The following is a 27,951-nucleotide window of genomic DNA, read 5'->3' as shown; positions in this document are numbered from 1 at the left end:
AAACTGGGCAGGACTGAAAGCAGCATCCAGGGTACTAGTTTTGAAGACATGGAAGATTAAAAAAAAATATGGGGGGTCATGGAGAGCAGCTGAGACCAATTTGGTATGACAGGGCCAGAGTCCCTACAGGCAATGAAGGTCATTTGTATCAAGTTGAAGCCTAAGATGAAGTAAAGACCCCAGGATATTAGATAAACAAGGGCTGTGGGACATTGCCAAGGAGGGTTACAGGCATGGGGTAGAATCCGCTTAAGCCTAAGGTGAAAGCTATACATCCTACAGGTGTCAGAATGGAGGAGTGGGGCTGCCGAAGCCTTTCTAGGGCCTAAATGAATATTCTATCACAAGCTCTAGATGCCAGGCTACAGTCTTTGTAGGACTCCAGTCTTGTATAAGAGTATTCACTCTGGATCTTGGGTGGTGAGAGTCGGCAGCTAGGTTTCACTTTACAGAAGCTCATGGTTGAGACTTTGGACTCTAAAAGTTGGACTGTGATTTTATTACCAAATAAACAGCAGGACTTTTGGAACAAGGGCTAGAAGGTTAGACCTTAAAAAAAAATCATGAGTTTGAATATCAAGATCTCAAGTTCAAGGCCAGTCTGGACTATAGTAGTGAGTAACTGACTGACTCAAAAACAAAAACAAAAACAAAAACAAAAAACAAACAAACAACAACAACAAAATAACAACTGTGGCTGCATTCCTGCTGACCTACACCTATCCTGGCTCCAGAGCTAAGCACCTAGCCCTAATCCATCCTTTGTATAACCAATGTCTTTTGTTTCTCTAGCCTCCCTATGTGAATCTTGTCTGAGAGTCTCCTAAGGATACAAAGCCTATGCAAAACTTGGTTCAGGAAAACCATGGTACCTAAGAAATTGAGGAATTTGCACTTGGCATTGTATCTTTAGGAGCTCCTTCAAGGTTGTTTGGAGCATATGGAAATTAACTGGTTAAACCGTAAATAGAAAATAAAAATGCCCTGGGCGAAGGGAAAGTACTTTAGTCCTTCGAGGTTGGACCCCCTTGCAGCCATGAAAGAACAGATTCATTCTTAAGATGCCTCTGAATCTTCTTTCCATGGATTCATGTGAAGCCACATACCCGTGCTGCAGCAAATAAGGACAACTGGCGCCCAACGCAACATTCGTGGCCTCAAGGACAGAGGAGCCAGCCACCTTAAGAACTGGAGGGAAGTGCTCTCCGGGTAAGTGGACTCCAGGATCAGCAGGGTCATGGGGAATTTAAGCTCCAAATCTCAGGAGCAACAAAATGCACACAAAACATACTATGTATATGCCTGTCAAGATGTTATATGGTACCTTAATACATATAATTTCTGTAGTTTATCAGTTAAATAAAGTAAATGAGCTGGGCAGTGGTGGCGCACGCCTTTAATTCCAGCCAGTAACCCATTATCCTGGAGCACCTATCATGATAGCAGGTACAAAGTCACTCCTAGAAATCTTTTCCTTTAGGGTGTGTGTGTGTGTGTGTGTGTGTGTGTGTGTGTGTGTGTGTCTGTCTGTCTGTCTGTCTGTGTCTGTCTGTCTGTCTGTGTGTGTGTGTCTGTGTATGGGTCTCTGTGTGTGTGCCTGAAAACAGAAGCCATCTGACATCAGATGTCCTCCTCTATCACCTCCACCTTTTTCTGTTTTGTTTTTGAGGCAGGGTCTCTCACTAGACCTGGCAATGATCTATATGTTAGGCTAGCTATCCAGCGAGCTCAGGGAAACTCCTGTCTGTACTCCCAGAGCTGAGGTCAAAGGTCCCATCTATAAGTTCCTCTGGAAAGCTCACTAATAGTGGACAGACTTTACTTATTTACTATAGGCTTTAGTTAAACCTCACCTTCATACAGTGAGCATGAGGAGATCTTAGTACAGCCAGGAAGGAAATCTCAGGGCCCACTTCCTCCACACTGCCTGAATCTAAACGAAGATTCCTTAATTATTAAGTATCTGCTCAAAAACTTGTGGTATCAGCCCTTTTTTAAAAGGGACAATAAATCAACCTACTAATGGTCATATCTTAAAAAGAAGTAATGGATCCAATGTACAAATGGAGTCGTTACTGTGACTCAGCCAAGGCCGTTTAGCACCACAGCAGCAGTTCTGCAACCATGCTGCAGTCAAGAGTACAGCAGGGTGGCAGGGCCTGCTGCACAGAAGGCGTCTTTGTGCACCAGGCGCGTCACATCCACAACCACTCCGTATCCTGCGATTCTCTTGGCAAAAGCAAAACTGAAGACCAAGGGATAGGAAGGTGAGCTGGGGGGGGGGGGGGGGGGCGCTTCAGGCAAAGGTACACAGAGCCCCCACTCACCTCCACCTGTACTCTTAAGGCTTTCTACTAAGATCCCTTCCTATCAGAGGAGACCCTTGGCCCTTTCTCCTAGCCCATCTAAGTCACTATACACATACATCCCTTGAAACTCAGTCTCTACTCAGGGCTATTGCCTCTCTAGGCAAACAGAAACATCACCTGTCAAGGAAGTGTTATGAGATATTTTGATCACACTCTGACACTCCCAAGACTGTCAGTAAAGTTAATTTTGAATCAGGAAAACAAAAACAAAAACAAAAACAAAAACCAACCAAGAAAGAAAAGAAAGGAAAGAAAGGAAGAAAGAAAGAAAGAAAGAAAGAAAGAAAGAAAGAAAGAAAGAAAGAAAGAAAACACTTCTCTGATCATTCAGGTTCTTATCCTAATATCTGGCTCCCAAGTTTTTACTGATAAAGAATAATTAGATAAACGCTTCAAGGAAGGGAGAAGAAACAACCAATAAATAATTAGAGAACATTCTGACCTGCCAAAATGCTCTGCAGGAACATCCCTACCTCACATTCATAAATCTGACTACCAAGAATTAGGGGGAGCTCTTCGTTGCAAAGAGAAACAGGGGGAGCAACCCCAGGGGAGGGGAAGGGGAGAAAGGAAGGGAGGACTAGCCCAGAGAAGGCAAGGTGGACAGACTGAGGAAAAGGGAGCCATCACTTAGGAGAAAGCAGAGTGGTCCCTTGAGGTGCCAACCTCTGGCTCCATGTGGAGTTAGTAAGGGAAGACAAAGCAGAGGGAGCAAAGACACCTCACCCAACCAGGGAGGAGGAAGCGGGGAGGGCGGAGTGGTGTCCATGCTGAGGAACAATGAATACTGAACACCAATCCAGACGGACAGACAGACAGACCACACACACACACACACACACACACACACACACACACACACACACACGCCCACCTACATCTACAGTGTTGTGGATATCGCTCAGTGTAAATAAAATGCTGATTGGCCACTAGCCAGGTAGGAAGTATAGGTGGGGCAAGTAGAGAACAGAATTCTAGCAACAGGAAGGCTGAGTCAGGAGACGCTGCCAGCCACCGCCATGAGTACCAACATGTAAGATACTGGTAAGCCACGAGCCATGTGGCAAGGTAGAGATTTATAGAAATGGGTTAATTTAAGATGTAAGAACTAGATAGCTTCTGAGTGATTATTTTATAAGTGGGCTGCAGGACTGCCGGGGCTTGGTGGGAGCTGGAGAGAAACTCTCTAGTTACACATACATACATACATACATACATACATACATACATACATACATACCACTAATACACACACACACACACACACACACACACACACACACACACACACCAGATACACACTCCTACCCCCATACCCATTCCACACTCATACCACACAACCAACCACCGGAGCACACACCACTCTAGGCCTCCTGGGCCTGGGGGAGCACAAGGAGCACCAGCCTGGTGTAGTGGGTAGCCATTCCAGCCTTGGCCTGGAAGTTCCAACACCCATTGAGGCTTCGATAATGGTCACGCCTGCAAGGCGGGGCTGAGGGAGGACGCTGAAGACCCAGGATCGAGAGGAGAGGCTTCTCTTGGTTCCAGGACCATGGATGCTGGAGGTAGACCGAGCCAAGTTTTCCAGAGAACACCGCCAGACTGCGCCATACCTTTGCCAGACCCTACAACCTATCGCTTCATTTGTAAGCTACCCTACAAAATAAACCTCCCTTTTAACTACGTGGAGTGGCCTTAATAATTTCACCAATATCTGGCACCCAACATGGGGCAAATTCCAAAGGCCTGGGTGGCTCCCACCCTCAGCCTCCTCTCCGGCTGGCGGGTACCTAAACCTGCCTGCAAAGTTCCATTTAACCAGGGAACACCGAAAAAGGGAGCAGCTAGTCCGGTCTCAGTTTCCTAGCTTTGCCCCCAGGCCAGCTAAAACCACTGTGAGTGAGGCCTTCCCACCCCTCCCTGAGTGCCAGCTCCCCGCCATCTTGGCTCCTGCCTTCAGCTGCCGCCAGCCTAGGTTGCCAGCAGGCCCTGCTTTGGAGCGATACCAACGCCTCCTGCTGGCTGAAAAGTACTATTGCACCCCTCCAAAACCACGGAAAGGTAAGCTTCTTTCAAGTAAAAGTACTTGATAATTTTCCACCTTAAAACTGACTAACAAATTTTGAGTAATTCTTGTAATATGGCTGACAACACTACCTCACAAAAATTTAAAAACCTTTTTGCCTGTATGATGAATGACATTTTCCTGGAAATATACGACCTCCCTAAGGCATATATGGCCTGTACCACTTTGGCATTCATCGTAATGACTCACACAGTGTTCAAACACTGGTTTAATAATAAGAACAAAGATGAGTCATTATTAGGACTGATACAGGCTTTCAAAGATAGCAGTGAAGGCTTACAGAAAAAGATTCTCTCTCTGGAATCTGCTAACCAGGATTTACAGGCATTAAAAGGTAGCAATGAAGGCTTACAGAAAAAGATTCTCTCTCTGGAATCTGCTAACCAGGATTTAGAGGCTTTAAAGAGAGCAATGAAGACTTACAGAAAAAGATTCTTTCTCTGGAATCTGCTGACCAGGACTTACATAAAAAGATTCTCTCTCTGGAACCTGCTAAAGAGAATGTACAAGCCATTTATGATGAGCATACAATATCCCTATGCCATACAGCAGCTCTAAATGCTTAGGAAAAAATTCCAGAACCTGGAAAAGCAACTGAGGTACACACAAAGATATTTCAGGGACCACACGAACCCTTCACTGATTCTTTACAAAGGCTGAACACAGCTATAACAAAAGCTGTGTCAGATAAAGAATTAAGAAAAGTATTAACTGAGTCCTTGGCATTCGACAATGCTAATGCAGAATGCAAAAGAATACTTACACCATTAAAGATCAGATCAGCTCCTTTGGAAGAATGGATTCAGTATACTAATGGTGTTGAGTCTCTTTACTACAGTAATGAGGCTTGGACAGGAGAGACAAATCTCAGAGGTGGAAGAAGGCCCCGTGGTACCAAATGTTTTAAATGTGGTACACCAGGTCATATAAGTAAAAACTGTACATGGGGTACTCCTAGAAGTAATACTCCTTCTAGGAATAGCCTAAACAGGAGACCCCAACCACCTCCTGGACTAGTAGAAGATGTGGCAAAGGCTGACATTGGACCAGTGAGTGCAGATCAAAAATAGATATACAAGGCAACCCTTTACTGGTGGGAAACGCCTCAGGGGGCCTCTTGCAGGCCCCCAAATCAAATCTGGTAAGAACATTCCCAGCCACTGTGGAAGACATTCCTCACCAGGACAACTGAATAAATCAATGCCTAATGTAAAAATGATATTGCAATGGATGATAAAACAGCTCTGATAGATGAATCACAGTTTACAAAGAACACAATAAAACAAATATTTTGGCAGACTTCCATAACAAAGACCAAAGCTTAGAATTCGAATCAATGGCTTGGTTCTGGAGGGCCTGGTAAACACAGGTGCAGGTGTGACTAAAATTACACCAAAATCATGGCATCCGAATTGGCCTCTTCAAGAGGTAGATGTCCAACTTTAGGAATTGGCACCCTATCTCAGATAAAACAGAGTTCGAGATGGGTTGAATGCATAGGGCCAGAAGGACAGAGAGGAATGCTGAAGCAATATGTAGCGAATGTAGCAGTAAATCTATGGGGCTGAGATCTGTTACAACAGTGGAATACCCAGATCAAAATTCCTACACTCTCAGAAAAGGAATAGAGGCCAGTTCATGTTTCTAGGAATAATATCATAACATGCTAGAAAAAACAGTCACCAACCATTCAAGCTGTACATAAACAGAGCACAACTGCTGTTGAACTCTCAGAAGTACCAACTGCCTTATCTTTAAAATGGCTAACTAGTAAACCTGTCTGGGTTGGAAAGTGGCCTTTGACCACTTTGATTTGGCTAATACTCTAGAAGGGGACAAAGAATTAAATAGTCCAAGAGAATTGTCAGCCAAAGCTGAGAAGGAATTGGCTCTAGTAGAAAAGACAATTCGAGAAGCACATGTGGATCATGTGGATCCAGAACTTAAATGCATTCTCGTCATATTCCCCTCCAGACATTCCCCCACAGGTATTTCATGCAGAGGGAAGATATTATATTGGAATGGATATTCCTATCACGTAAACCAAACAAGGAATTAAAGACTTATATAGAAAAGATCTCTGATTTGATTCAAAAAGGTAAATTAAGACTTTGCCAGTTGACAGGAATGGACCCAGCAGAAATTGTAGTACCTTTAACTAATGAGGAAATTTCATCACTATGGAAAGATAATGAATACTGGCAGGGAGCCTGCAGTAACTTCTTGGGAAAGATTAACAACCATTATCCCAAAAACAAGAGGATAGAATTCATAAAGAAGACTGAATGGGTCCTTCCTCACATTGTACGACAAAAGCCAATTTCTGGAGTCCTCGCACTCTATAGTGATGCAAATAAATCAGGGAAAGCAGGATACAAATCAGGAGACTTAAGTAAAGTGGTACAAAGTCCATACAGCTCTGTACGAAAGGCAGAACTGTATGCCTTTCTTATGGTACTGATGGACTTCACAGAATCCCTCAATATAGTCACTGACTCTCAATATGCAGAGAGAGTTGTTTTACATATTGAAACTGCTGAATTTATTCCTGATAATACAGAATTAATTTCATTATTCATACAATTGCAGGAAATCATCAGAAAAAAAAAATATATATATATATCACATATCAGATCCCACACAGGTCTTCCAGGATCTCTAGCACAAGGTAATGATGAGCTTGATCAGTTACTAACAGGTAATGTGCTAGAAGCCTCAGAATTTCATAAGAAACACCATGTAAATAGCAAAGGTTTGAAGAAGGATTTCTCCATTACTTGGCAACAAGCTAAGGATACTGTGAAAAAATGTCCTACTTGTTCCTTCTATAACCAAACTCCATTACCTGCAGGGAGCAATCCAAAAGGTATACAAAGAAATGAATTTTGGCAGATGGATGTGTTTCATTTTGCAGAATTTGGAAGATTAAAATATGCACACCATACCATTGACACCTATTCAGGATTTCAGTGGGCAACTCCTATGAGTTCTGAAAAGGCTGATTCTGTGATTACACACCTATTAGAAGTTATGGCCATCATGGGAATACCTGTACAAATTAAGACAGACAATGCCCCAGCATATGTCTCCAATAAAATGAGACAGTTCTTTGCTTATTACAATATAAAGCATGTTACAGGTATACCACACAATCCCACAGGCCAAGCAGTCATAGAAAGATCCAATAGAACTTTAAAGGATATGCTAAATAAACAGCAACAGGTAACAATGACTCCTAGAAACAGATTGTGTAGTGCTTTATTAACCTTGAATTTTCTCAATGCTGATGAGAAAGGGACAACAGCTGCGGAGAGACATTGGACGACAGACAAAACTCCTGAGCTAAACCAACCGGTTTATTTCAAAGATGTGTTGACCTCAGAATGGAAACCTGGATATGTCCTACATTGGGGAAGGGGTTTTGCTTTTGTTTCCACAGGAGAAGAAAAGCTATGGATACCAACAAAATTAACAAAAATTCGATTCGAACAGGAGAAACCCCTTGATGAGGAGAAGTAAAAGATCATCCACCAATGTGACATCTCTTCAGGTTGTAAGAAAAATTTAACAATCAAAGGTTGGGGTAGGGTTTGTTTTTGTCTTTCCAGGATAATGGAAATACCCATCTTCCAGAAACCATAAGGCCTTGGATATCCAGATGTTTACAGCAGAAAGAAAGAATCTATTGGTACCAATCTACACAGCATAAGATATCACTGTCTAACATCTATATCTCTATCAATCTAGAATAGTTGTGGTTCCAATTTAATTATAAACCAAGCTGCCTTTGGAGATGGAATTGGCTCACTCCTTCTCTAAACCCAAGCATATTGATAAAAGAAAAGGTTGAGCGATTCTTCAGACCCATATCAGAAGAGCCCTCTGGTGTGAGACAGAAGGAAACCAATTATAAGGGACCATTGTCTTCAACATTCTAATTCTCTCCATGCTTACTCTTGATTTCTTGGAATCCTTTCTTACATGTCATGACATCTTTAAATCCAAACCTTCCATTCTGATAAGAAATAAGTTTTTCCAATAGCAATCTCTGAAGTCTCCAGAAGGAAGATGGGGCCCCAACAACAACACCTCTACCCAATACAGAATGATGCCATGGTAATCATCATCATACTACACTTCTTGCCAGAATTTCAGACAATCTTACCCATTACTCTGAGAGTTGCTGCAGAATCTACAGTTAGTCTAACTGAGATTTAACTATCTGAGCTTTCTCACAATACCCAACAGAGATACCATCGTCCCCTAAACAGCAGGAAGCAGTTCTAAGAAAATGACGCCCCTTCTCCCTAAGGTTTCCTATTTCTCAGGGTTATGGATGATGGTTCTAGGGTTGGGGGTGGAAGAAACCATTAAACTCAGTACTCTCCTTAAGGAAAGAAAATATGTCTCAAAAGGAGGGGGGGGAGAGAAGGAATGGAATGGACAGGTATAAGATATTATGGTAGGCTATCATATACATTAGTAAACAAATTTAGTAATATAGCAGCCTTAGATAATTTGCACTGTAATTTGCAATGTTGTGAATTCTTATATGTTGATACAAATATAAACCTTTTATATTCCTATTTAAGATAATTTGTATATTGATACAAATACAGAACTATATTTGTTATATGTACACATATTTTTACTCTTATTTGAAATATTTGTATATTGATACATATGTAAATTTGTATCTGTCATACTGTTTGTATATTCTACTTCTGTTTAAGATATTCTGTATACTGATATATACTTAGGATTATTATCATATTGCATATTGCACTATACATTCCTACCTCTGTTAAAGATATTTTGTGTATTGTTACAATTTTAAAGTCATTGTCCTTTTACTGTACATTTGCTTACAGACTGTTTGCCTTGTTTACATGAAGCCTTAGTCCTTAGGTAGTTTAGGTAGATAAGACTTATAGATTTATTGTCACCTATGCTTGTCATCTCTATAATTATGTTAGTTAGGTTATCCAGATTTATAAATACATAGGTCGGATGGACAGGTAATCTTCATGGACCTAGAGAACATGGCATTTAAATAACTTAGAATTCTGTTGACGTGAGACACAATTGCTCCTGGCAGCACCAATTTGATCCTGAGAGAATGTTGGGCTTCTAAGACATTTCCATTTGGAAGTTTGTCTTCTTGGCTGGGCAAAGAAGAACTGCCCTTGCCTCAACTGCTGACAGTACAAATGCTGTCCTTTCTGGACAAGCGGGACACAAGGAAAGCGACCACTATACTTTGCCAAGACAGGGTAAGATGGTCTTTCAGAATTCTTGCTTCTGAAAATGGTCTGTCAGATACTCTAGGCCTGTAGCCAATTTGAATGCACCAACGATGCTGAGAAACATCAGGTGACTGTCCAGGCTGCCAGCTGTCTCTGTCTACTCTTGCAAGACTCCCGAAAGTTGCTTGCGTCCTTCTCCCATTTCTCAAGTATTATTATATTCCTTCTCAGGTCTTTGATGAGGTTGAAGACTAGCAGTTACAGTTACAAATTAGTGTGTGTGTGTGTGTGTGTGTGTGTGTGTATAATATCTTAGAATATATTAAATATTAGACTCAGATTCTTTAGGACAGGATACCTTTTGGAATGATCTTTGTAACATGCCACCTACCCACACTCTAGACTTCCCTGGATTTTAGTATGTGTTTTTTGCTTGATATTGTTTGCATTGATTGTAATTCCAACTTATCTAGGTCATTATCCCTCATTATTCCTGGACAATATTTGATAACCATTTCTTTGTATATAGTCTTGTATTAGGTTAGAACCTTCTTATTTAGACAAAAGGGGGAGATGTAGTGGGTAGCCATTCCAGCCTTGGCCTGGAAGTTCCAACACCCACTGAGGCTTCGATAATGGTCACGCCTGCAAGGCGGGGCTGAGGGAGGACGCTGAAGACCCAGGATCGAGAGGAGAGGCTTCTCTTGGTTCCAGGACCATGGATGCTGGAGGTAGACCGAGCCGAGTTTTCCAGAGAACACCGCCAGACTGCGCCATACCTTTGCCAGACCCTACAACCTATCGCTTCATTTGTAAGCTACCCTACAAAATAAACCTCCCTTTTAACTACGTGGAGTGGCCTTAATAATTTCACCAATAGCCTGGGGCACAGTGTGGAGTTTTGCTAGCATGTTTATTTGAGACTGGTCTCGAAGCCCAGGGCACCTTCAATTCCTGATCCCCCGCTTCCACTTACAGGCAGCACCACTAGGGCCCAGTGCTCCACATCGTTTAAAATCTGCACTGGGGAACAAAGCACCTGAAACAGATATTTGAGGTAACACTTTCATATCTTACATGGGCACCAACTCTCCCATTGCTCCAGATTCATGTCTAAAGTCACTCTGCTCACAGCATATTTGTTGTGGCAAATGGCAGTCACTGGAGTGTAGTATGGCTACACACATATTGTCCTAAACAATCACTGCAATGTTCCACCAATACCTTTCTCCTCTGCAACATGATGCCCAAACAGCAACTAGCACACCAGTGGAGGGCTTTCACATCTGTCCCTGAAAAAAACACAAACATCCTCACACTTGTCAACAACCTGGGCCCAGGAGACTGAGCCTACAAAGGCCAGGAGTGAGTGGGAAGGCTGCACTCCAAACAGGGAAAGGCCTGCTCCCAGCTCTGAAGTCAGAAGGACTGCCTGACTCAGGTGGTGGACTGGGATGAGCATTCTGTTGGTGGAGGGTGACTCTGTCAACCCCACCCTCCTTTACAATTTGCTTTACAATTCTTATTCAAAGAAACAACAAAGCAGAGGGAGGGAGCCCTGTGGCTACCTGGTCTGCCCACTTAGCAGATACTAGCCACTTGAACAGCCCTTTCCTCCCAGCTGGAGAGCAACTGTTTCCCTTTGACTGCCTGACACTAGCAGTTCTGGTGTCTTCTGTGACCTGGAGGCAAAGGGCATGCTGGGAGGACCAACAGGGACCTAGGAGAGCCTTCAGCTTCCATAGGCCAAAGCAAACATAACCCTGGAAGGACACCTTTTGCCCAAACAAGTAGGTCAACTAGGCTGGGGTCCTCTGCTCTCACTTAAGTATCTGCAGCACCTAGTAAAGTACTGGGCTTTTGATAAGAATCCAGGGTATTTTGCTATATTAGATAAGGTGCCTCTTCTGTGTTCGGAGGAGGGTGGTAGCCACTGAAGGCACCCAGTTTACACCAGTGTACATCCACAGCACACCCAGGCCTTCTCACTTGTCTTCAAAATACTGGCAATTTGTCCCAGTCTTTCTCCTCTCTCGGCTTTACATCTACAACAGGTTAGATTGTCTCCCCCCAAATCCCAGAACAGAGAGACAATAAAGATACAATGTATTTTCACAACCAACTTCAGAAGATAACCTTTCAGGTAATACCAAATGGTAACATTTTAATACTAGAAGATACAAGAGAAACAGCTTTTCTCAAGGGGGTCACTAGAAACAAGACATGTGTCCTCTCTCCTCACCCCAACAATGGGACAGCTCTCAGGTCAACAGAGACGGTCAGTGAAGTCACAGCCTGGAGGATGTGTTAGTTACTTTTCTCTATGCTGTGACAAACATCTAACAAAAGCGGCCTAAGGAAAGGAGGGCTCACTCTGTCTCACTAAGTTATAGGAAAGGCATGGTCACAGTGGCATAAGGCCAGGAGCAGAGAAGAGAATGCAGACACTCAGCTAGCTTTCTCCTTTTGTTCTTTTTATTCAGTATGGAGCCCCAGTCTGTGTTATGGTGTCGCCCACATTCGGGTGGGTCTTACATTCTCAGCTAAACCTCTCTGGAGACAGTTACCTAAGCGTACACACACCTGTGTTTCCATGGTGATTCCAAATCGAAGAAATGGCTCAGCAGTTTAGAGCAAACACTGCTTGCAGAGGACCAAAGTCTGGTTCACAGCACCCAAGTCAGACAGCTCCTAGCCACCTGTAACTCCAGCTCCAGAGGAATCCAAGAGCGTCTTCTGGCTTCCAAGGACACCGGCATTCATGTGTACTTATACATACATAAACATGTTTTACACACACACACACAGAGGGGGGGGGGGGACACAGAGAGACAGAGAGAGAGAGACAGAGAGACAGACAGACAGACGCATACAAATAAATCTTTTAAAAAAATAAATGCAGTCCAGTTAACTATGACAGTTGCCCATCACGGACTGGGATTTGTCAATGATCTTTCCAATTTCCAGGACAGTTTTCCAGAGCCTCTCCTGTGGCTCTGCAGAGAAGCACTCAGCGGTTAGGACTGCCGAATAAAGTGCAGCTGGGTGAGACTAGGCAGAGGGCAGGTCCACTGCACCCTCTGCCAGCAGCAGACACAGGCAAGACTTCCAAACACCGTGACAGAGAAGACAGAAGAACACAGGCCTCACTGCTCATAAAAGCTGAACCTTCCTGTTCTGTTAAGATGTAATGCTGACTGAAACTGTCACTGCTCTGGCCTTAAAACTTACAAATGTGTCTTCCACTTTCTCAGAAGGCTTCCAATTCCCCTAAAGAGACTGCTATAAATCTCCACAGGCACGCTGAAATGAACCATCCATGTTATTACACACACCCCATTCTCTAGTGCAGACAGCTTGTGACAGCCTACAGTTCCTAGCCTCCAAGGTCCAGGGTTCTGTGTCCCACTAGGTGCTTCTAAGAAGCCCACGGCAGGAAAGAAAGCAGCAAGGCAACACAGAGAGGAAAGCGGGAAGCATTCCAGCACCTGGAGCAGAAAACCCTACTACTGGTCCTAATGCTGGCTGCTCAAGTCTTCCTCAACCAGGGACACAAGGAGACAGGGTGCCCTGTGCCAGCACTTAGAGTAGCTGCTGCTCCTTGCTGTCCATCACAGGAACAGAAAACTGCCTACAGCTGTGGTAAAGACAGCTACAATGTGCAGAACTGTCGCTGGGGAACTTCATCCAGACCCCTGAGAGCTGGAAAACTCAAGAGGCCAAGGTGAAATTCTAGGCAGGACTGAGCTAGAAGCCCCCAACAATATGTGGCCATGGTAGCCGTCTCTCTATGTGTCTCTTTCTGCAGGGATGAAGCAGAGGTTTGGAGATACCAGTTACTTCTAGTTCCCAAGTCTTGTGGCAGGTAAAAGCAATTTAATTTGGTTCCTTTCTAAACTGTGCATCCATTTGTAGGCATACTTCTAAACTAGACACTGATAAACACAACCCACATTCACTCCCTATTTGATGAGTCCTATTTGAGGTGAAAATAACATCCATATATCACCTAAGCATTCATTCAAAGCAACCAAGCATCAAGGGTGTTTATGTTCTCATGTCTCCAGAGTGCAGGAGAGAGGTAGGTAAGGTTCCTCCCCAAAGCCTGGCTTTGCAGAAGGGAAACGAAATCACTGTCATTTTATCAATTTCATGGGGCTTGTAAAGCACAAATAAAAACATACAACCACCCGTGACCTGCAATCTCATGCCAGGTATTTACACAGAGAAATGAAACTGCACCTCCACATGAAGGCTTTCCCACAAACGGCAGCTTGATTCCTAACACCAGCAGTGGAACTGGCCCAGATCCACCTCTGCGGACATGAACGAGCTTGGGTTTATGCACATAGTCCACACAGGGGCAGAAAGAGGAGAATGAACTGGTGACACAGACAACACTACGGGGGGGGGGGGGGGGGGGGCAGATCTGTGCTGAGACGAGAGCCAAGGACAGAGCAGACAGCTACTAGCCACTGTAGGAAGGTCAAGGATAGGACCAAGGAGGGCAGTGAGGCTAGGAGCATGGCTTAGAGGTGGCCACCATGTGCAAGGCCTTGGGTTCAATTCAGAAAAGGGCAGAAAAGAACTGTCTGTGGGTTCTGAATGCTGATTAAACAGGAGCACACAACTATCAAAACTAATCAAGCTAGACACTCTAGCTCTTCATTTTACTACACATAAATGACATCTAAAAACTGCTTGGGGGAAAAACCCCAACAACATGTAGAGCAACCTAAGAAAGAGATGAGCTAAATTTACACGAGATGTAACACATGCAAGAGTGAACACAGAATAGGCCTCTGGGCACCACCATCCCAACATCTGACTGTGGATCACTGAGCCCTGCTGTGAAGGGCAGAGTCCCAGGCCAGACACCACAGAGTGTTCGACAACACTACTAATCCGAATATAAACCCTGTGCTGGTTCACCAGCACAGCAAATGGGTGGTGAGGTGGGTTCCCTTCCCGGCAGCAGCAGAGCCTCTCCCAGGAAGTCTAGAGAAAACACAGGGCCTCTGAGGAGCAAACCCCAGGCCTTACTTACTGAAGAACCTGTGCAGGAAGAAGCTGGGTATCACAAGGACGAGGAAATGGCTACATGGGCTAGGCAGGAGCAAGGAGCACTCTGGGACTCCACTGTCTGCAGCTGAGCACCTGTGGGAACTCCTGCCCAAGTCCAAATCTCTGCTTCCTGGACTCTTGACTCCAAGACAGGAAGTCACATGGGTCCCTTGCAGCACCTGTTACCACCCCCAAAATTTTTAAACTGACTACCCCAAGAAATTATTAATCTGTAATATTCAGGGGCAGAAAAAGAAACTGGGAAGTGGAAGCAGGAGTTAGCCATGGGGTGGCACAGGGGATTCTGGGAAGACCTAAAGGAGATTTTTATATACTGTCCCCAAGTCTGTCCTTATAAAGGTATGGCTACAATTTCAATGAAATATATGCTGTTTTTTAAGGCTCCTTGGGTTGTGCAAGAAGTCATCATTTTATGTATTACTAAGGGAACAAATGCTTTCTCATATGAGATTTCCACCTTGTACTCAGTAAAAGCTAATCAATAAAAGCTAAGCTCAGATGCTTATCATCCTTACAGGTAAGAGAAAAAGAAGCTCCTTGGGCTGCCTAACCACTCCGCCACTTCCTGAATGGCCCTAGAAGTCACTATGCTGAGCCAGCTTCCCTCTGTGTCCTGTCACTCAGGGCTGCGCTACAGGCATAAATAAATGGAGTGGCATTTCCTCTGTGTGTCCTAGTCTCTGACTCTTGAGTCTCAGGTTCTAACGCTGAAACTAACACTGAAACTCAGGACTCAGCCCTCCACAGGAGGACCTCATGGCCACTAACTACACACCATGCAAGCAATGACAACAGTGCCAAGGCCATCAGTCATACTAAATGTTAACAGTATCTCAATCTTGAAGTGTTTGTGTGGGCTAGGGAAGTGGTGCAGTGGAGGAGCAATCTCTTAGCAGGCAGCAGACTTAACACCAGAGCAGAGAGGAACGAACTATAAGGCAGATCAGAAGCCCAGACAGAAGAGATACTAGACAAAATGTAAGAAACATGAGCGCATGAGGAAGTCTCACAGACTCCGCCTCCATCCCTAAGAGAAGCAGCAGCAGCACCATGTGAAGCAGCACTGGAGAAAAGACAAAGAGGGATGAAAAACCACACAAAGAACATCTTACCAAATGAAGAAAACCAAAGGAAGGAGCTTTGAAATGAGCCCAAGAAGGGTGTCGGAGGCAGCACACCTTCAAAGCAGAGCTGGGACACACTGCTAGAGGCTGGAAAGAGCTCATGGTAGAGTACACTGAGACTCACAGCCAACATTTCACCAAAAAGGACAGAAGTCTGCAGGAGAAAACATCATGAAGCTGAGAAAAAGTCAAGGACATTGCCAAATTCTACACACAATAAAACTGCCCTTCAGAACTTAAACAGAAACAAAACATTTTCCAGACAACGATAATTTGTTGCCCATAGCCTCACCTTAAAAGGAGTATTTTTCAAGAAATTTTCAAAAAGTTCTAAGCAAATGTTTTCAAATTGCAGGACTATGAGCCTATATAAGAAAAACCCAGGAGAAACGGAGTGCTAAGACAAGTAACGAGGCTACACTGCTACTGCTGTCTTCCAGGTTGAAACAGACAGCTACAACCTGTGACAGGGAAGCCACGCAGCAAGGTAAAGTGCTGTCAGGCTCCTGCAGCATTTAGACAGTGGCAAAAGTGTGTGTGTGTGTGTGTGTGTGTGTGTGTGTGTGTGTGTGTGTGTGCGCGCGCGCGCGCGTGTGCTCGCGCACATGCATGTATGCATGCATGCAATGAGTGTGCTGTGTGCACCCATGGCATGCACACAGATGCCAGAGGGGGATGCTCGGTGTCCCACTCTATCACTCTCTGCCTTATTTCCTTGAAGCAGGTCTCTCCAGCCCCTACAATCCTGCTGTGTCCGCTTCTTAACAGAACTAGGTTCTAGTGCACACAACCACACCTAGCTTTTTACTTGGGTTCTAGGGGTTTAGAATCAGATCCACATTTGCAGAATGAGTACTTTACACATTGAGCCATCTTCCCAGATTCAGTAGACCTTTTCTCAAAATAAAAATAAAATAATAAAGTGGAAAGTGATTAAGGAAAACATCTACACACACACACACACACACACACACACACACACACACACACACACCAAAAAAAAATGTAGATTTCATATTAATTTTTCCAAGTTTTAAGACATCTCCATTGGTTTCCTCCACATAGGGAGTTGGCCCAGTGCTAAGGTGAGCACCCAGGTGTGGACACCTCCATGACACCTGGTTCCTCTTCAAAATGAAGTCAGACACCACAGGAAGTGTTCATAACCATTCCCTCTGATCCATTACTCACTCTCCACCCCCCGCTGGGGAGTAATTTTACAGCTTTCACAGTGGCATGCAATGAGCATATGGGGACTCCTTTTGGCATTCCCTAACTCAGCCTTCTATGCCTTCTGCTTCCTGACTGTCAGCACTCCCAGCTGTACCCTGGCACCTGTTCTTCAGGATCATGTGACCAGGCGCTCTGGACCACAGAGGAAGGTTCACTTCCAAAGCCCACCCTGTAAGAAACGCATCGGTGCCAGAGAGCTAAGATGAGCTACAGTTTCAGTCCTCCACAAGCATCGTGTCTCTGTCAAAATCTGTACACACAGAAAACGTGACTTTATCAGCAGGAGAAGAGTGATAAGAGAGAGGTCCTTGAGAGGCTTGTGAGGAAAAGAATCAAGCCCTCTTCCACTGCAGAAATAGTATGCCTAGAGCAGGTCACTTACAGCGTCAAGGAGTCCCGGGCACTGGGACCAACTAGCTGCAAATATAGAAGTTGTTTTACTCTCTACATCCACCCTTCTCTTACTTCTTCTTTGTTTTTGTTTTGTTTTGTTTCTTGGGGTTTTTCTTTGTTTTGGTTTTTCAAGACAAGACTGTCCTGGACTCACTTTGTAGACCAGGCTGGTCTCAAACTCAAAGATGTACCTGCTTCTGCCTCCTGAGTGCTGGGATTAAAGGCGTGGGCCATCACATCCACACCTTATATTTTCAATCTTAAAGGAATGAAGTAGTAACATGTCAGGGTCAGGGTAAGGGATGAGGGAAGGGTTAATGTTCCATCTGGTCAGACCAAAGCCAAGAGTCTGCTAATTCAGAACCTGATGCAGCACTGGCACAGGAGGGAGAGGGGTGAAGGATGTTCCACTTCCTTCTGAGCAGTGACAGAATGGCTGGAACCCATTCTGTGCACCACTGAAAACAGCATGAGTGCAGAATGATTTCCACGACCTGCCTTCTAAAATGTGTGCAAGCTTCCTCAAGAATGAGAAGACAGAGATGATGACAGCTACGTGCCATCCTATTAGCTACACTGGCAGCTCAGGTTTGTGAGTTTGAACCTATTGTTTAGATCTTAGTTCCACATCCAGAAGGCTGTTGCAACGTCATGGCCTTTGGGGACAGGGCAAGAGAGGAAGTGTGTGGGCAGGGCTGACTAAGAAGCCATTTAGCTGAAGAGCGTCAGTCAGAATTCTCCCTGAACACAGTCCATGAAAAAGCTGCCAGGCAAGAAGAGAGAAAAGACAGGGAAAGATGCAGAATGGAGCATGATTAAGGCCAAAGCAAAAACACAAGCAAACTTTTGTCATGGGTATAATCTGGGCAGGAAGCAGCTAAGAGAAACCATCACAACACAATGGTTAACCTCACAACAGCCAGAAGACACATCTATACCATCTTACAAATTTAATGAGGACAGGGGCAAAGCGCTTCACACAAGATTTTGAATCATGTCAACAGTGAGTCAGCCAGCTACAATTCTGCCTGTGGCTAGGAATCCTCATTTGCAGTTTGTCACAGAAACACAAACAGGTGGATGATGCCCAACCTTTGGCTCCACAGAGAATCAAGCCATGTTGAGAGAAGAAGGCTGCTGGCAGACAAGCCAGCTATGCAAGAGCATGGTGCAGTCATGACATGAGGGCAGCACACCAAGGGATGACAGTGACACCATAACAGGACTGTGTCCAGATGAGCAGTGCTGTCATATCAAAACGTGATTGCCCCAAGCTAGGAGTCACTGCAGAGTGACAGCCCATCCACATCAGTCTACTCCACAATCTCCGAGCACCTCCCAGGACCCAGGACCCAGGACCCAGGACCCAGGACCCAGGCTCCTAGGTGCATTACGTTCTTCTCAGATTATCCCCATCTGACTCATGTCAGCACCAGTGTTCAGCACATCCCATTGTAAATCCAATGCACAACTTCAGGGTGGGGCCAGGGAGGAGTACTAGCACCATCCGTTCCGCCCCTCAGAGCAGAGGCAGGCATCTAGGGCCTGCAGACCACAGGAACAAGGAGTAGAGAAGCTATAAGCCCACCCTCAGGGCTCTGCGGGTGCAGCTGCTGGGGAAGAGAGAGCTTTCTCCAAGCCTAGCACTCAGGATTCACTGAGCAGCACGCCATGTGTGGTCCCTCAAGTTTCCCAACAACCAGCAACTACCCCACTTGTGGAAGGAGGCACAGAAGTCCAGATCCCAGCAACCCTAACTGCAACCCACAAACACACAATTATATATGGATACTGAGCTCTACAAATAACATCTGTACCTAACACCCCCAGAACAAGCCTACAAATCCAACATAAAAAGAAAAGTGTCAGCACTCGGGAGGCAGAGCCAGGCAGATCTCCGTGAGTTCGAGGCCAGCCTGGTCTACAGAGCAAGTTCCAGACAGCCAGGACTGCTACACAGAGAAACCCTCTTTCAAAAAAACCTAAAACCAAGAAATAGAAAGAAAGAAAAGTGGCTGTCCCTGGCCAGCTTGTCAGCTCCAGTTCATAGAAAGCAGCTCATAAAATGTGTGTAGTCCAAGTGTACAGTGTGGTGATATTTTAATTGTGCTGAAATGTGATATTTTATTTTTATGTTAATAAATAAAGTTGCCTGGAGATCAGAGGTCTAATAGCCATTAAGCAGAAGTCTGGCAGTGGTAGCACACTCTCTTAATCCGACCACATGGCAGGCAGAGTTTCTGTGTGGCCAAGGACACAGCCAAGCATGGTGACACCAGCCTTTAATCCCAGTACCAACCATAGAGACCTGGAGGTCTGTATAGACAGGCAGTGATGAGGAAGTCATGTCGCTGGGCTTAGAGCCAATGAGAAAGCAGAACAGAAAGGCAATAAAAACACAAGTCAGACAGGAAGAAGCTCTTTCTAGGGAAGCGATCGCAGCAAGGTGGTAAGATACGTGCCTCTCTGATATCTTTAGCTATTACCTCTGTATTCGGCTCTGTGTTTCTTGTTTAATAAAACTGTTTAGAAATTCATCTACAGTACAGTCCTATCACCAAGGTAGCAATGGCTGGTTTTCAGAGGAAGAACTAGCCCAGGAGCCTTGTTTTGTTGGAGAAAGACTCCCTCTTCCTAAGTCCACTGCTAGGCAGGAATCTATAAACATGTTTCATTTGTTGACTACAAACAAATCCACTGTGACAGACACAAGAAGAATGCACTGAAAAGGAGTTAGGACCTAAAACCTGCTTGATGTAACCACAGAACATGGCTGCATGTGGTTCCTAAGAACCCATGGTGACTGCACAGAACCTGAGGCCGTTCCTGCTGGTCAAGATGAGAAAGGGCTTCTACAGCAAAGTGCATTCCCAGTGAAAAGCACTTCCTCCCCTCTGTGGACACTTGCACTAACAAATGGGCCCATTCAATGGTCACCTCAGCTCACGACCAACTGCGCCAGGTACACCAAAGCTCCTTACCTCCCACAGTAAATGGTAACCATTCCCACAGAATTTACTTGGAAACCACAAAAACTGGAACCTACTCCTGCAGAGGCATGGTGCCCCCCACTCTTGGCCTTAGAGAAAGGAGACCTGGTGAATGGGCCTATCCTGAGTTCCTAACTTGCATCTCATGCTAAACTGCCAGCACCCCAATCTGTCAGCCAAACCTTTAAAAGCCCAAAGCCCCTGCTCTCAGCTCCCAATAAACCTTCCACTTGAGGCTCATCATGAAACAAGGGAGCTTTAATACTTAATTTTTGGCTGAAACTATGGTTGGCATTTTCCCTTCACTCTCCCACTAAACTAAATTTTATGTACCTAAAGGTAATAAGGAAAAGTCTTAAATTTAACTAGGAACAAATATTCCACCAGTTATTTTAAAAAGGGCTCAATCAGCCAGGCAAGAAAATATGGCCTAACACAGAGTGTGGTAGCCACTGGAAATAAAATCACAGTGGTTTCTCTAAATTCTTTCCTGAACCAAAATCACCTTTATCAAAGTATCTGATTTTGAATCACCACAGCCAGAAAAGTAATGAGGAAATGTGGGAGCTTTGGCACTAGTAAGGAAACAGGCAGTGTGCCAGGCACCAGTGGCATTATAGGTTACAGTAAGTTTTCTGCTCCTTCTGCTATGGAGATTAACACACCATCTCTTCCCACCCACACCACCCTGGAAGCTGCTGTGATTTCAGCAAATATGAATGAAATGACCTCACTGCAGATTGCCCGACCTCTGTGAATGGTGCAATAAAGCATACAGAGGAAGAGAAAACTGAATCTAGGGTCTTTCCATCAGAGGTCTTGGAATTTAATAACATCCCCACTGTTTGTTGCAGATGGCACATCAACCTCTCTTTATTACTGCAGAAGCACAAGAGCTCTGTAGAGTGTAGTAAAGTGGTGCATGTTTAGCTTTGCAATGTTTCAAAGGATCCTGATTTACAGTTGGGGACTATGTACCTTGCACCATACATCTGAGCTGGGTAATTACCTCTTGTTCTGTGCAAACTCTTGCCTGCAGCATGAAGTCTGCACCTACTGAGAAGCTCTGCATTGAAGTCAGGCCTCCTTACTCTATCCTCAGGTCATATGAAGGTAACTAAGCTGAGGAGCATTTGATGCACACCACGCTCTTACAGCACATCCCTGCATTTTAACATTCTCCGGCCAGTCAGAGGTATCCTGGTGACATACATTACCTTAGTCTTGTTTCTAAAATGGAGGAGTCCCACTAATAACATATATCAATTAATTCTGAGACACTTTTAGCACATGTAAAAATGAATGCATCAGCTCTGGTACTCAAGAAGAAATGAGATGATATTTATGGTTGTAGTATGGCTTTCTGGATATGGGGAAAAACAAACAGCCTCTTGCTACACTGCAGTTCCACTGTGTGTACCAAGCCGACTAGAAACCCACCTGTGTCTTACACTGATACCTTTTCCTAACCTGACTAGAACCCCACCTCAAACTCTTTTGTTCTGAAAAACAAGCTCTGATTTTACAGGTGTTTCTGAAACTTGTGGCCTTTAACCAATGCTCCCCAATTAGAAACCACTGGAGGGCTGCAACCACTGTCTCAGTGCAGATCCTCTACTGCCTCATCCTGCAGTGACTCATACTATGTCCTCATGTCTGGATCATTGACTGCATGCAAATGTGACCTGTCTTCAATCACAATGCCATGGAACAGATTTGCTCTGGGACAGAGACTTAGATTAAAAGAGTATAGATATGAGGTAGATCACTGAATCTACCCTGAGAAAAAAGATAAAGAAATAATAGGATAAATGGGTAGATCATTGAATCTACACTAAAAAGAAAAAAGGAAAGATATAAAAATGACAAAAGGTAGATTATTGAAACTTTTGTGAAAAGAAAAAAAGAGAGAATATGAACATGATAAGAAAAAAGATCAAATTTTGAAACTACTTTTAAAAAGGAACTACTTGTTTTAAATAGGATAAGTAATGAAAAATTTTTTGTCTGAGTTTATCAAATGTTACTGGACTGGACATTGTTATATATAATGGAGTTTTTCGCCTGAATCTGTTAAATGTTAATGGACTAGACATCATTAATGTAATCTTGACTGTGTATATTGTATATACTTATTGGATATGATTTTTCTTGTATTAGTTATAAGCTTTTTTTAATTTTAGACAAAAACAGGGGAAATATTGTATGTTCCCCAAAATAAATTTATCTGGGGTCAGAGAACAGACAGCGACTAGAACAGAGCCAGAAATGGTGGCTAGAAAATGGGTCAGAGCAAGCCAGAGCAGAAGTTGGGCAGTGGTGGCACACGCCTTTAATCCCAGCACTTGGGAGGCAGAGCCAGGTGGATCTCTGTGTGTTCAAGGCCACATTAGAAAGAGCCAAGCATGGTGACACATGCCTATAATCCCAGAAACCCAGCCTTTAATTCCAGGGAGTGATGCAGAAAGTAGAAAGATCTATAAGATGTGAAAACCAGGCACCAGAGTTAGTTAGGCATTTAGTTAGTTAAGTATTTTGGCTGGTTTAGCATTCAGGCTTTGGAGCAGCACAGTTCAGCTGAGAGCCATTGGGATGAGGATTCAGAAGCTTGTAGTCTGAGGAAACAGACTAGCTGAGGAACTGGCGAGGTGAAGAAACTGGCTTGTTCTGCTTCTCTGATCTTCCAGCATTCACCCCAATAACTGGCCTCAGGTTTGATTTTTATTAATAAGAACCTTTAAGATTCCTGCTACAAAAGAGTGCTAAAAAGATGGCTCAGCAGTTAAAAGCACTGGCTGCTCTTCCAGAAGACCCAGGCTCAATCCTCAGCACCCACATGGCAGCTCACAACCATCTGTAACTCAAGTCCATCTGATCTCAGAGGGCACTACATGTACAGCACAGACAAACAAGCAGGCAACACACCCATACATAAAAAATGTGGTAGCGCACGCCTTTAATCCCAGCACTCGGGAGGCAGAGCCAGGTGGATCTCTGTGAGTTTGAGGCCAGCCTGGGCTACCAAGTGAGTTCCAGGAAAGGTGCAAAGCTACACAGGGAAACCCTGTCTCGAAAAACCAAAAAAAAAAAAAAAAAAAAAAAAGAGAGAGAGAGAGAGAGAAAGAGAGAGAGAAAAGAAACAAGCTAGGTGTGGTGGCACACTCCTTTAATGCTAATACAGAGGCAGGCAGATCTCTGTGAGTTCCAGGCCATCCTGGTCTACACAGTGAATTTCAGGATGAGCAGAGCTACATAGTGGGACCCTGTCTCAAAAGAAAAGATTCCTACTTCAGAAGATTCTGCTCACTACTGTCTGCTATCCTGAACTAGCTAACACCCAATTTCATGCCAAACAATAAAGCTGGCACTAACACACACCCATACTCACTCACAAATGGAATAAACAGTATTAATATGCTGAAATCTTAAATGTGTACCCTGAATGATTACTTCCTCACAGACTAATACTCTAAAAGAAGAAAACAATCAGAGCAGTAGGGAGACTCACTAAGGACACCAGAAGATCTGAAGCATCCAGTGTCACTTCATCAACACACAACTGGAGGATCTGAATGTATGTAGTCTGATACATCCTGTCCTAGACAGACAAGCAGCGGTGCCAAGAAGACTCAGCAAGCGTCAGAGCAGCCAAGTCAAAGGTACGTCCTCTCCATGCACTGCACAGAAGCTAACAAGCCACTCCACCCATGCAAGCTCCCTGAAGTGCTGGCCCACCAGCTGACATGCTGGACACCTGCAAAACCTTCAAAGACGCTATTCTTTCACTGGGACACTGGCATCTCAGCTACCTTTTTTTTTTTTTTTTTTAAGATATTTATTTATTTATTTATTTATTTGTTTGTTTGTTTATTATGTGCACAGAGGAGGAGCCAGATCTCATTACAGATGGTTGTGAGCCACCATGTGGGTGCTGGGAATTGAACTCAGGACCTCTGGAAAAGGGTTAGGGTTAGGGTTAGGGTAGTCAGTGCTCTTAACCTCTGAGCCATCTCTCCAGCCCTCTCAGCTACTTTGAAAAGAATCTCTCCAATCCTAACCCAACTGCCAAATGCATTACACTCTCTGGGATTTTTATATAAACCACCAGAAATAACAGATTTGAAAGACAAAAGGCAAACCCCTGAGAACCTGTCTTCAAAAGGAAAAAGAACCAAATGTAAAACACAAAGACCCAGAAATCTCTCCCAACAATGAGGAACCTCACTGCCAAATGCTACAGCATAAATTACCTAAGAGCATTGCTAAAAACCAGAAGAAGTGTATTTGTGGCTATTCTCTTACTTGAAGAATGTAAATAATGTACAAGAGACCCTTGGATTCCAGTTCTGTGGATAAATAATTCACAAATCAGCTCCTGGGCAGGCAAGGGTTAAGTGGTGAGGTTCTAAAAATCCTTTGCTTCTCTCACAATTATAGCTTAAAGATAGAAGTTAAACAAGTCGGACCCTCAAGAGGTGCACTGCTAGGACCACCTGCTCACCATGCCTGCCTCCTCACATGCCTGTAGGTGATTCCAGAATCATGCTTTATACAAGGCTGAATACAAAGGCATTTCCATCAACACCTCAAATTCTCAATTTCCTGTTAAATTTATTAAACCTTCAAACCAGTTAGTGAGAAAGGTAAAGGAAAGAGGTCTTTGGGTTGTTGACAAATAGCTCAGAGCTTACAGGCAAGGAGGCACACTTAACTTCCATGCCGGTTTTCTTTAAAAATAAAAACTGTATAGAGAAAAGCAACAAAGGCGTATTAATTGGCAGCTGACTACACTGAAAGGAATCTCACTTTCTGTGTTAAAGCTAAACATATAACAGGTGTCACCCTTTGAGTGCTAGGCGCTCTTCTCCTACATCTCAGCACTTAAGGCAGGAAAGCTCTATCTAGCTGATGTTGTAGAAAAATTATTGAAAATTCGCTTTCTGTGCAAAATTAAAACCTTAAAGAACACTTAGCCTGGTGGTCTAGCACACGCCTTTAATCCCAGTACTCAGGAGGCAAAGGCAGGGGGATCTCTAATATACAGAGCGAGTTCCAGGACAGCCAGGGGTACAGAGAAACCCTGTCTCAAAAAATTTAAAAGCAAACAAACATTTTTTTTTTCTTTTATAAAAGTTTTCTAAGGGAAAGTTGCACCAAATAAACAAACCCTGTATGCGCCCCTCCCAAGCACCATGAGCTGCAATGGAAAGGCTGCACAGGTACTGACAGGTGACAGGTGACAGGTACCCTTGAGGAGCAGGCTCTTACTGGATGATCTGATAGGAAGCCAAGGGTCTCACTCAGGTATAAACCAAGGAACCCATGCCTAGAAAGGAAGGACAAACAGAGCAGGCTTACCCTTGGCTGCCAGTTCTCATACTGCTTCTGTAGATTTGCACCGATGGTTTCCAGAGCTTTCTGAGGACCCATAGACAGAGGATCTGTAGGAGCAACAAAAAGAAACTTCAGTAAATGTGCACATCTTCTGAAAAAATTCTTGCATAGAGCTTCCTTTTCCATAGAGCAAAGTAACCTTTGACCAGACACACATTCAAGCCTCAAGTTTATCTGTGCTTAACCAGAAGCAGAACTGATAACACACTGGACAGGCTCCACAGCCCAGAAGATTGTTCCTTCTTGTTTACTAAACGACTTCAGGGCAACCACCACTCCTGTTCAGCACCTGCCATCCTTCCCATTCTTCTGTTCTAGTGCTGCTCGGTGTCAGAGAGGCCCAGCTGTGCTTCTACTGGGATTCCATATTAAAAATGCAACCCTCCTGTATGCAGAGATGGAAAGAAGGAGGGAGGGAGGATGAGTGTTAGGAAGGAGGGAGAGAGGGAAGGAGGAAGGGAGGGAAGGGTGTTAGAAAGGAGGGAGGGTGTGAGAAAGGAGGAAGGGAGGAAGGGAGGGTTTTAGGGAGGAGGGTGTAAGGAAGGAGGGAGAGTATTAGGAAAGAAGGAGGATGTTAGGAGGGAAGGAAGGAGGGACCAAAAGAACCACACACTCACTTTCATCTAGATGAAACACACAGACATCCCTGGTTTTCTGCTTAGTCACTGCCCAGCTTCTATGCTAACAACCATAAGCCTGCTAACAACCTCACACCTGTCTGTCTCAGGACCCCTTGTCAGTCTTTAAACATCTGATGACCCCAAAGAGCTCTGTCTATTGATATATACGATATTATCGAGGTAAGAGGATCACAAATTCAAGGCCAGCCTGTGCTACAAAGAGAATTAGCAAATGAGAAAAGGAGTATTTAATTCATATTGGAAAAATTATTTTATCTTGATTCATTCATTTAAATATGACAAACTGGGGCTGGAAAGACAGCTCAGCAGTTAAGTGCACCTCTTGTTCTTGCAGAGGACCTGTGTTCAAATCCCAGCACTCTCATCATAACTCACAACCATCCACAACTCCAGTTCTAGAAAATCCAATGCCTTCTGACCTCTTGCATCAGGCATGCATGCAGTACATACATGTGAGCAAAACACTCATATATAAAACAGTCTTTTTTAAAACTAAATATGATAAATTCACTGTCTTAACATAAATATTTATGATGAAAAATAATAATGATCTCTCCAAAAATTTAGTGAGAAGGGGCTGAAGATGTAGCTCACTTGGTAGAATGCTTTGCCTAGCATGCATGAAGCCCTGGGTTCCATCTTCAATTACCACAAAATACAGGTATGAAAGTGTAGGCCTGAAATCTCAGTACCCAGGAGGTAGAGGCAGGAAGTTCAGAAGTTCAAGGTCATCCTCAGCTGCATAGCAAGTGTCAGTTGGCAGCTGCACTGTCTGGTCTGTGCTCACCTCCCCTAACTTTTGTTGTTGCAGTTGATGCATATGGAGAAAAGTACCAACACTCACCCACGTTCACTGTAGGGAGAGGAGACCTTAAACAGTGTTTTAGTGGCCATGGCTGTGTCCTCTGCTATGACATCTCTTTATGATTACTTGATATATAATATCTACGGCATAGCAATGAACTTGAGCTGGCCTTGTGGCATCTTTCGGAAAACATTGGCTCATTGAGTGATACAGATCACATATCGTTCCCTGGTGTTTTTAAATAAATCCACATTCACTGACACAACACCATCTCATCAGAAGCCAACAACTCACAGTGGCAGATACAAGTTTCCAAATTCTAATGTTTTATTTCAAATCTCAAATTTTATCACTTAAAGTGACAACCCTTTATTCACTTTCTGGAATGCATGTACCTTTCCTTCAGGTGAAGACAGCAGGCCATGCAAAATGCAGTAGTTCAGCTTCTATACCTGTGTTGTAGGAGCTCCTGGAACCTGCCACACGTGGCCAATTCTGCCCAGGGCTTGGGGCTCTTAGAAACTCTAGTTTCATCATACAAAATATTAAGAACACTCTTGGGAACTGAAATTTAAGAAATCTGTT

The 27,951-nt window shown here is 44.0% G+C and overlaps 1 protein-coding gene across 1 annotated transcript in view; it reads right to left on the bottom strand.

Annotated features, from left to right (window-relative positions):
* Rptor (regulatory associated protein of MTOR complex 1) overlaps positions 1–27,951 on the bottom strand; it is a 349,556-nt gene that overhangs the window by 232,608 nt on the left and 88,997 nt on the right. Inside the window, exon 3 of the mRNA XM_036195340.1 lies at positions 25,885–25,967. Coding sequence (XP_036051233.1) covers positions 25,885–25,967 — 83 coding nt within the window. The remainder of the gene's footprint in view (positions 1–25,884; positions 25,968–27,951) is intronic.

Source organism: Onychomys torridus, chromosome 8 (assembly GCF_903995425.1).
Source record: "Onychomys torridus chromosome 8, mOncTor1.1, whole genome shotgun sequence".
In the NCBI taxonomy this organism is placed as follows: Eukaryota; Metazoa; Chordata; class Mammalia; order Rodentia; family Cricetidae; genus Onychomys; species Onychomys torridus.
Note: the sequence above shows the minus strand (reverse complement) of the source record. Positions and strands in the feature narration are given on the sequence as shown.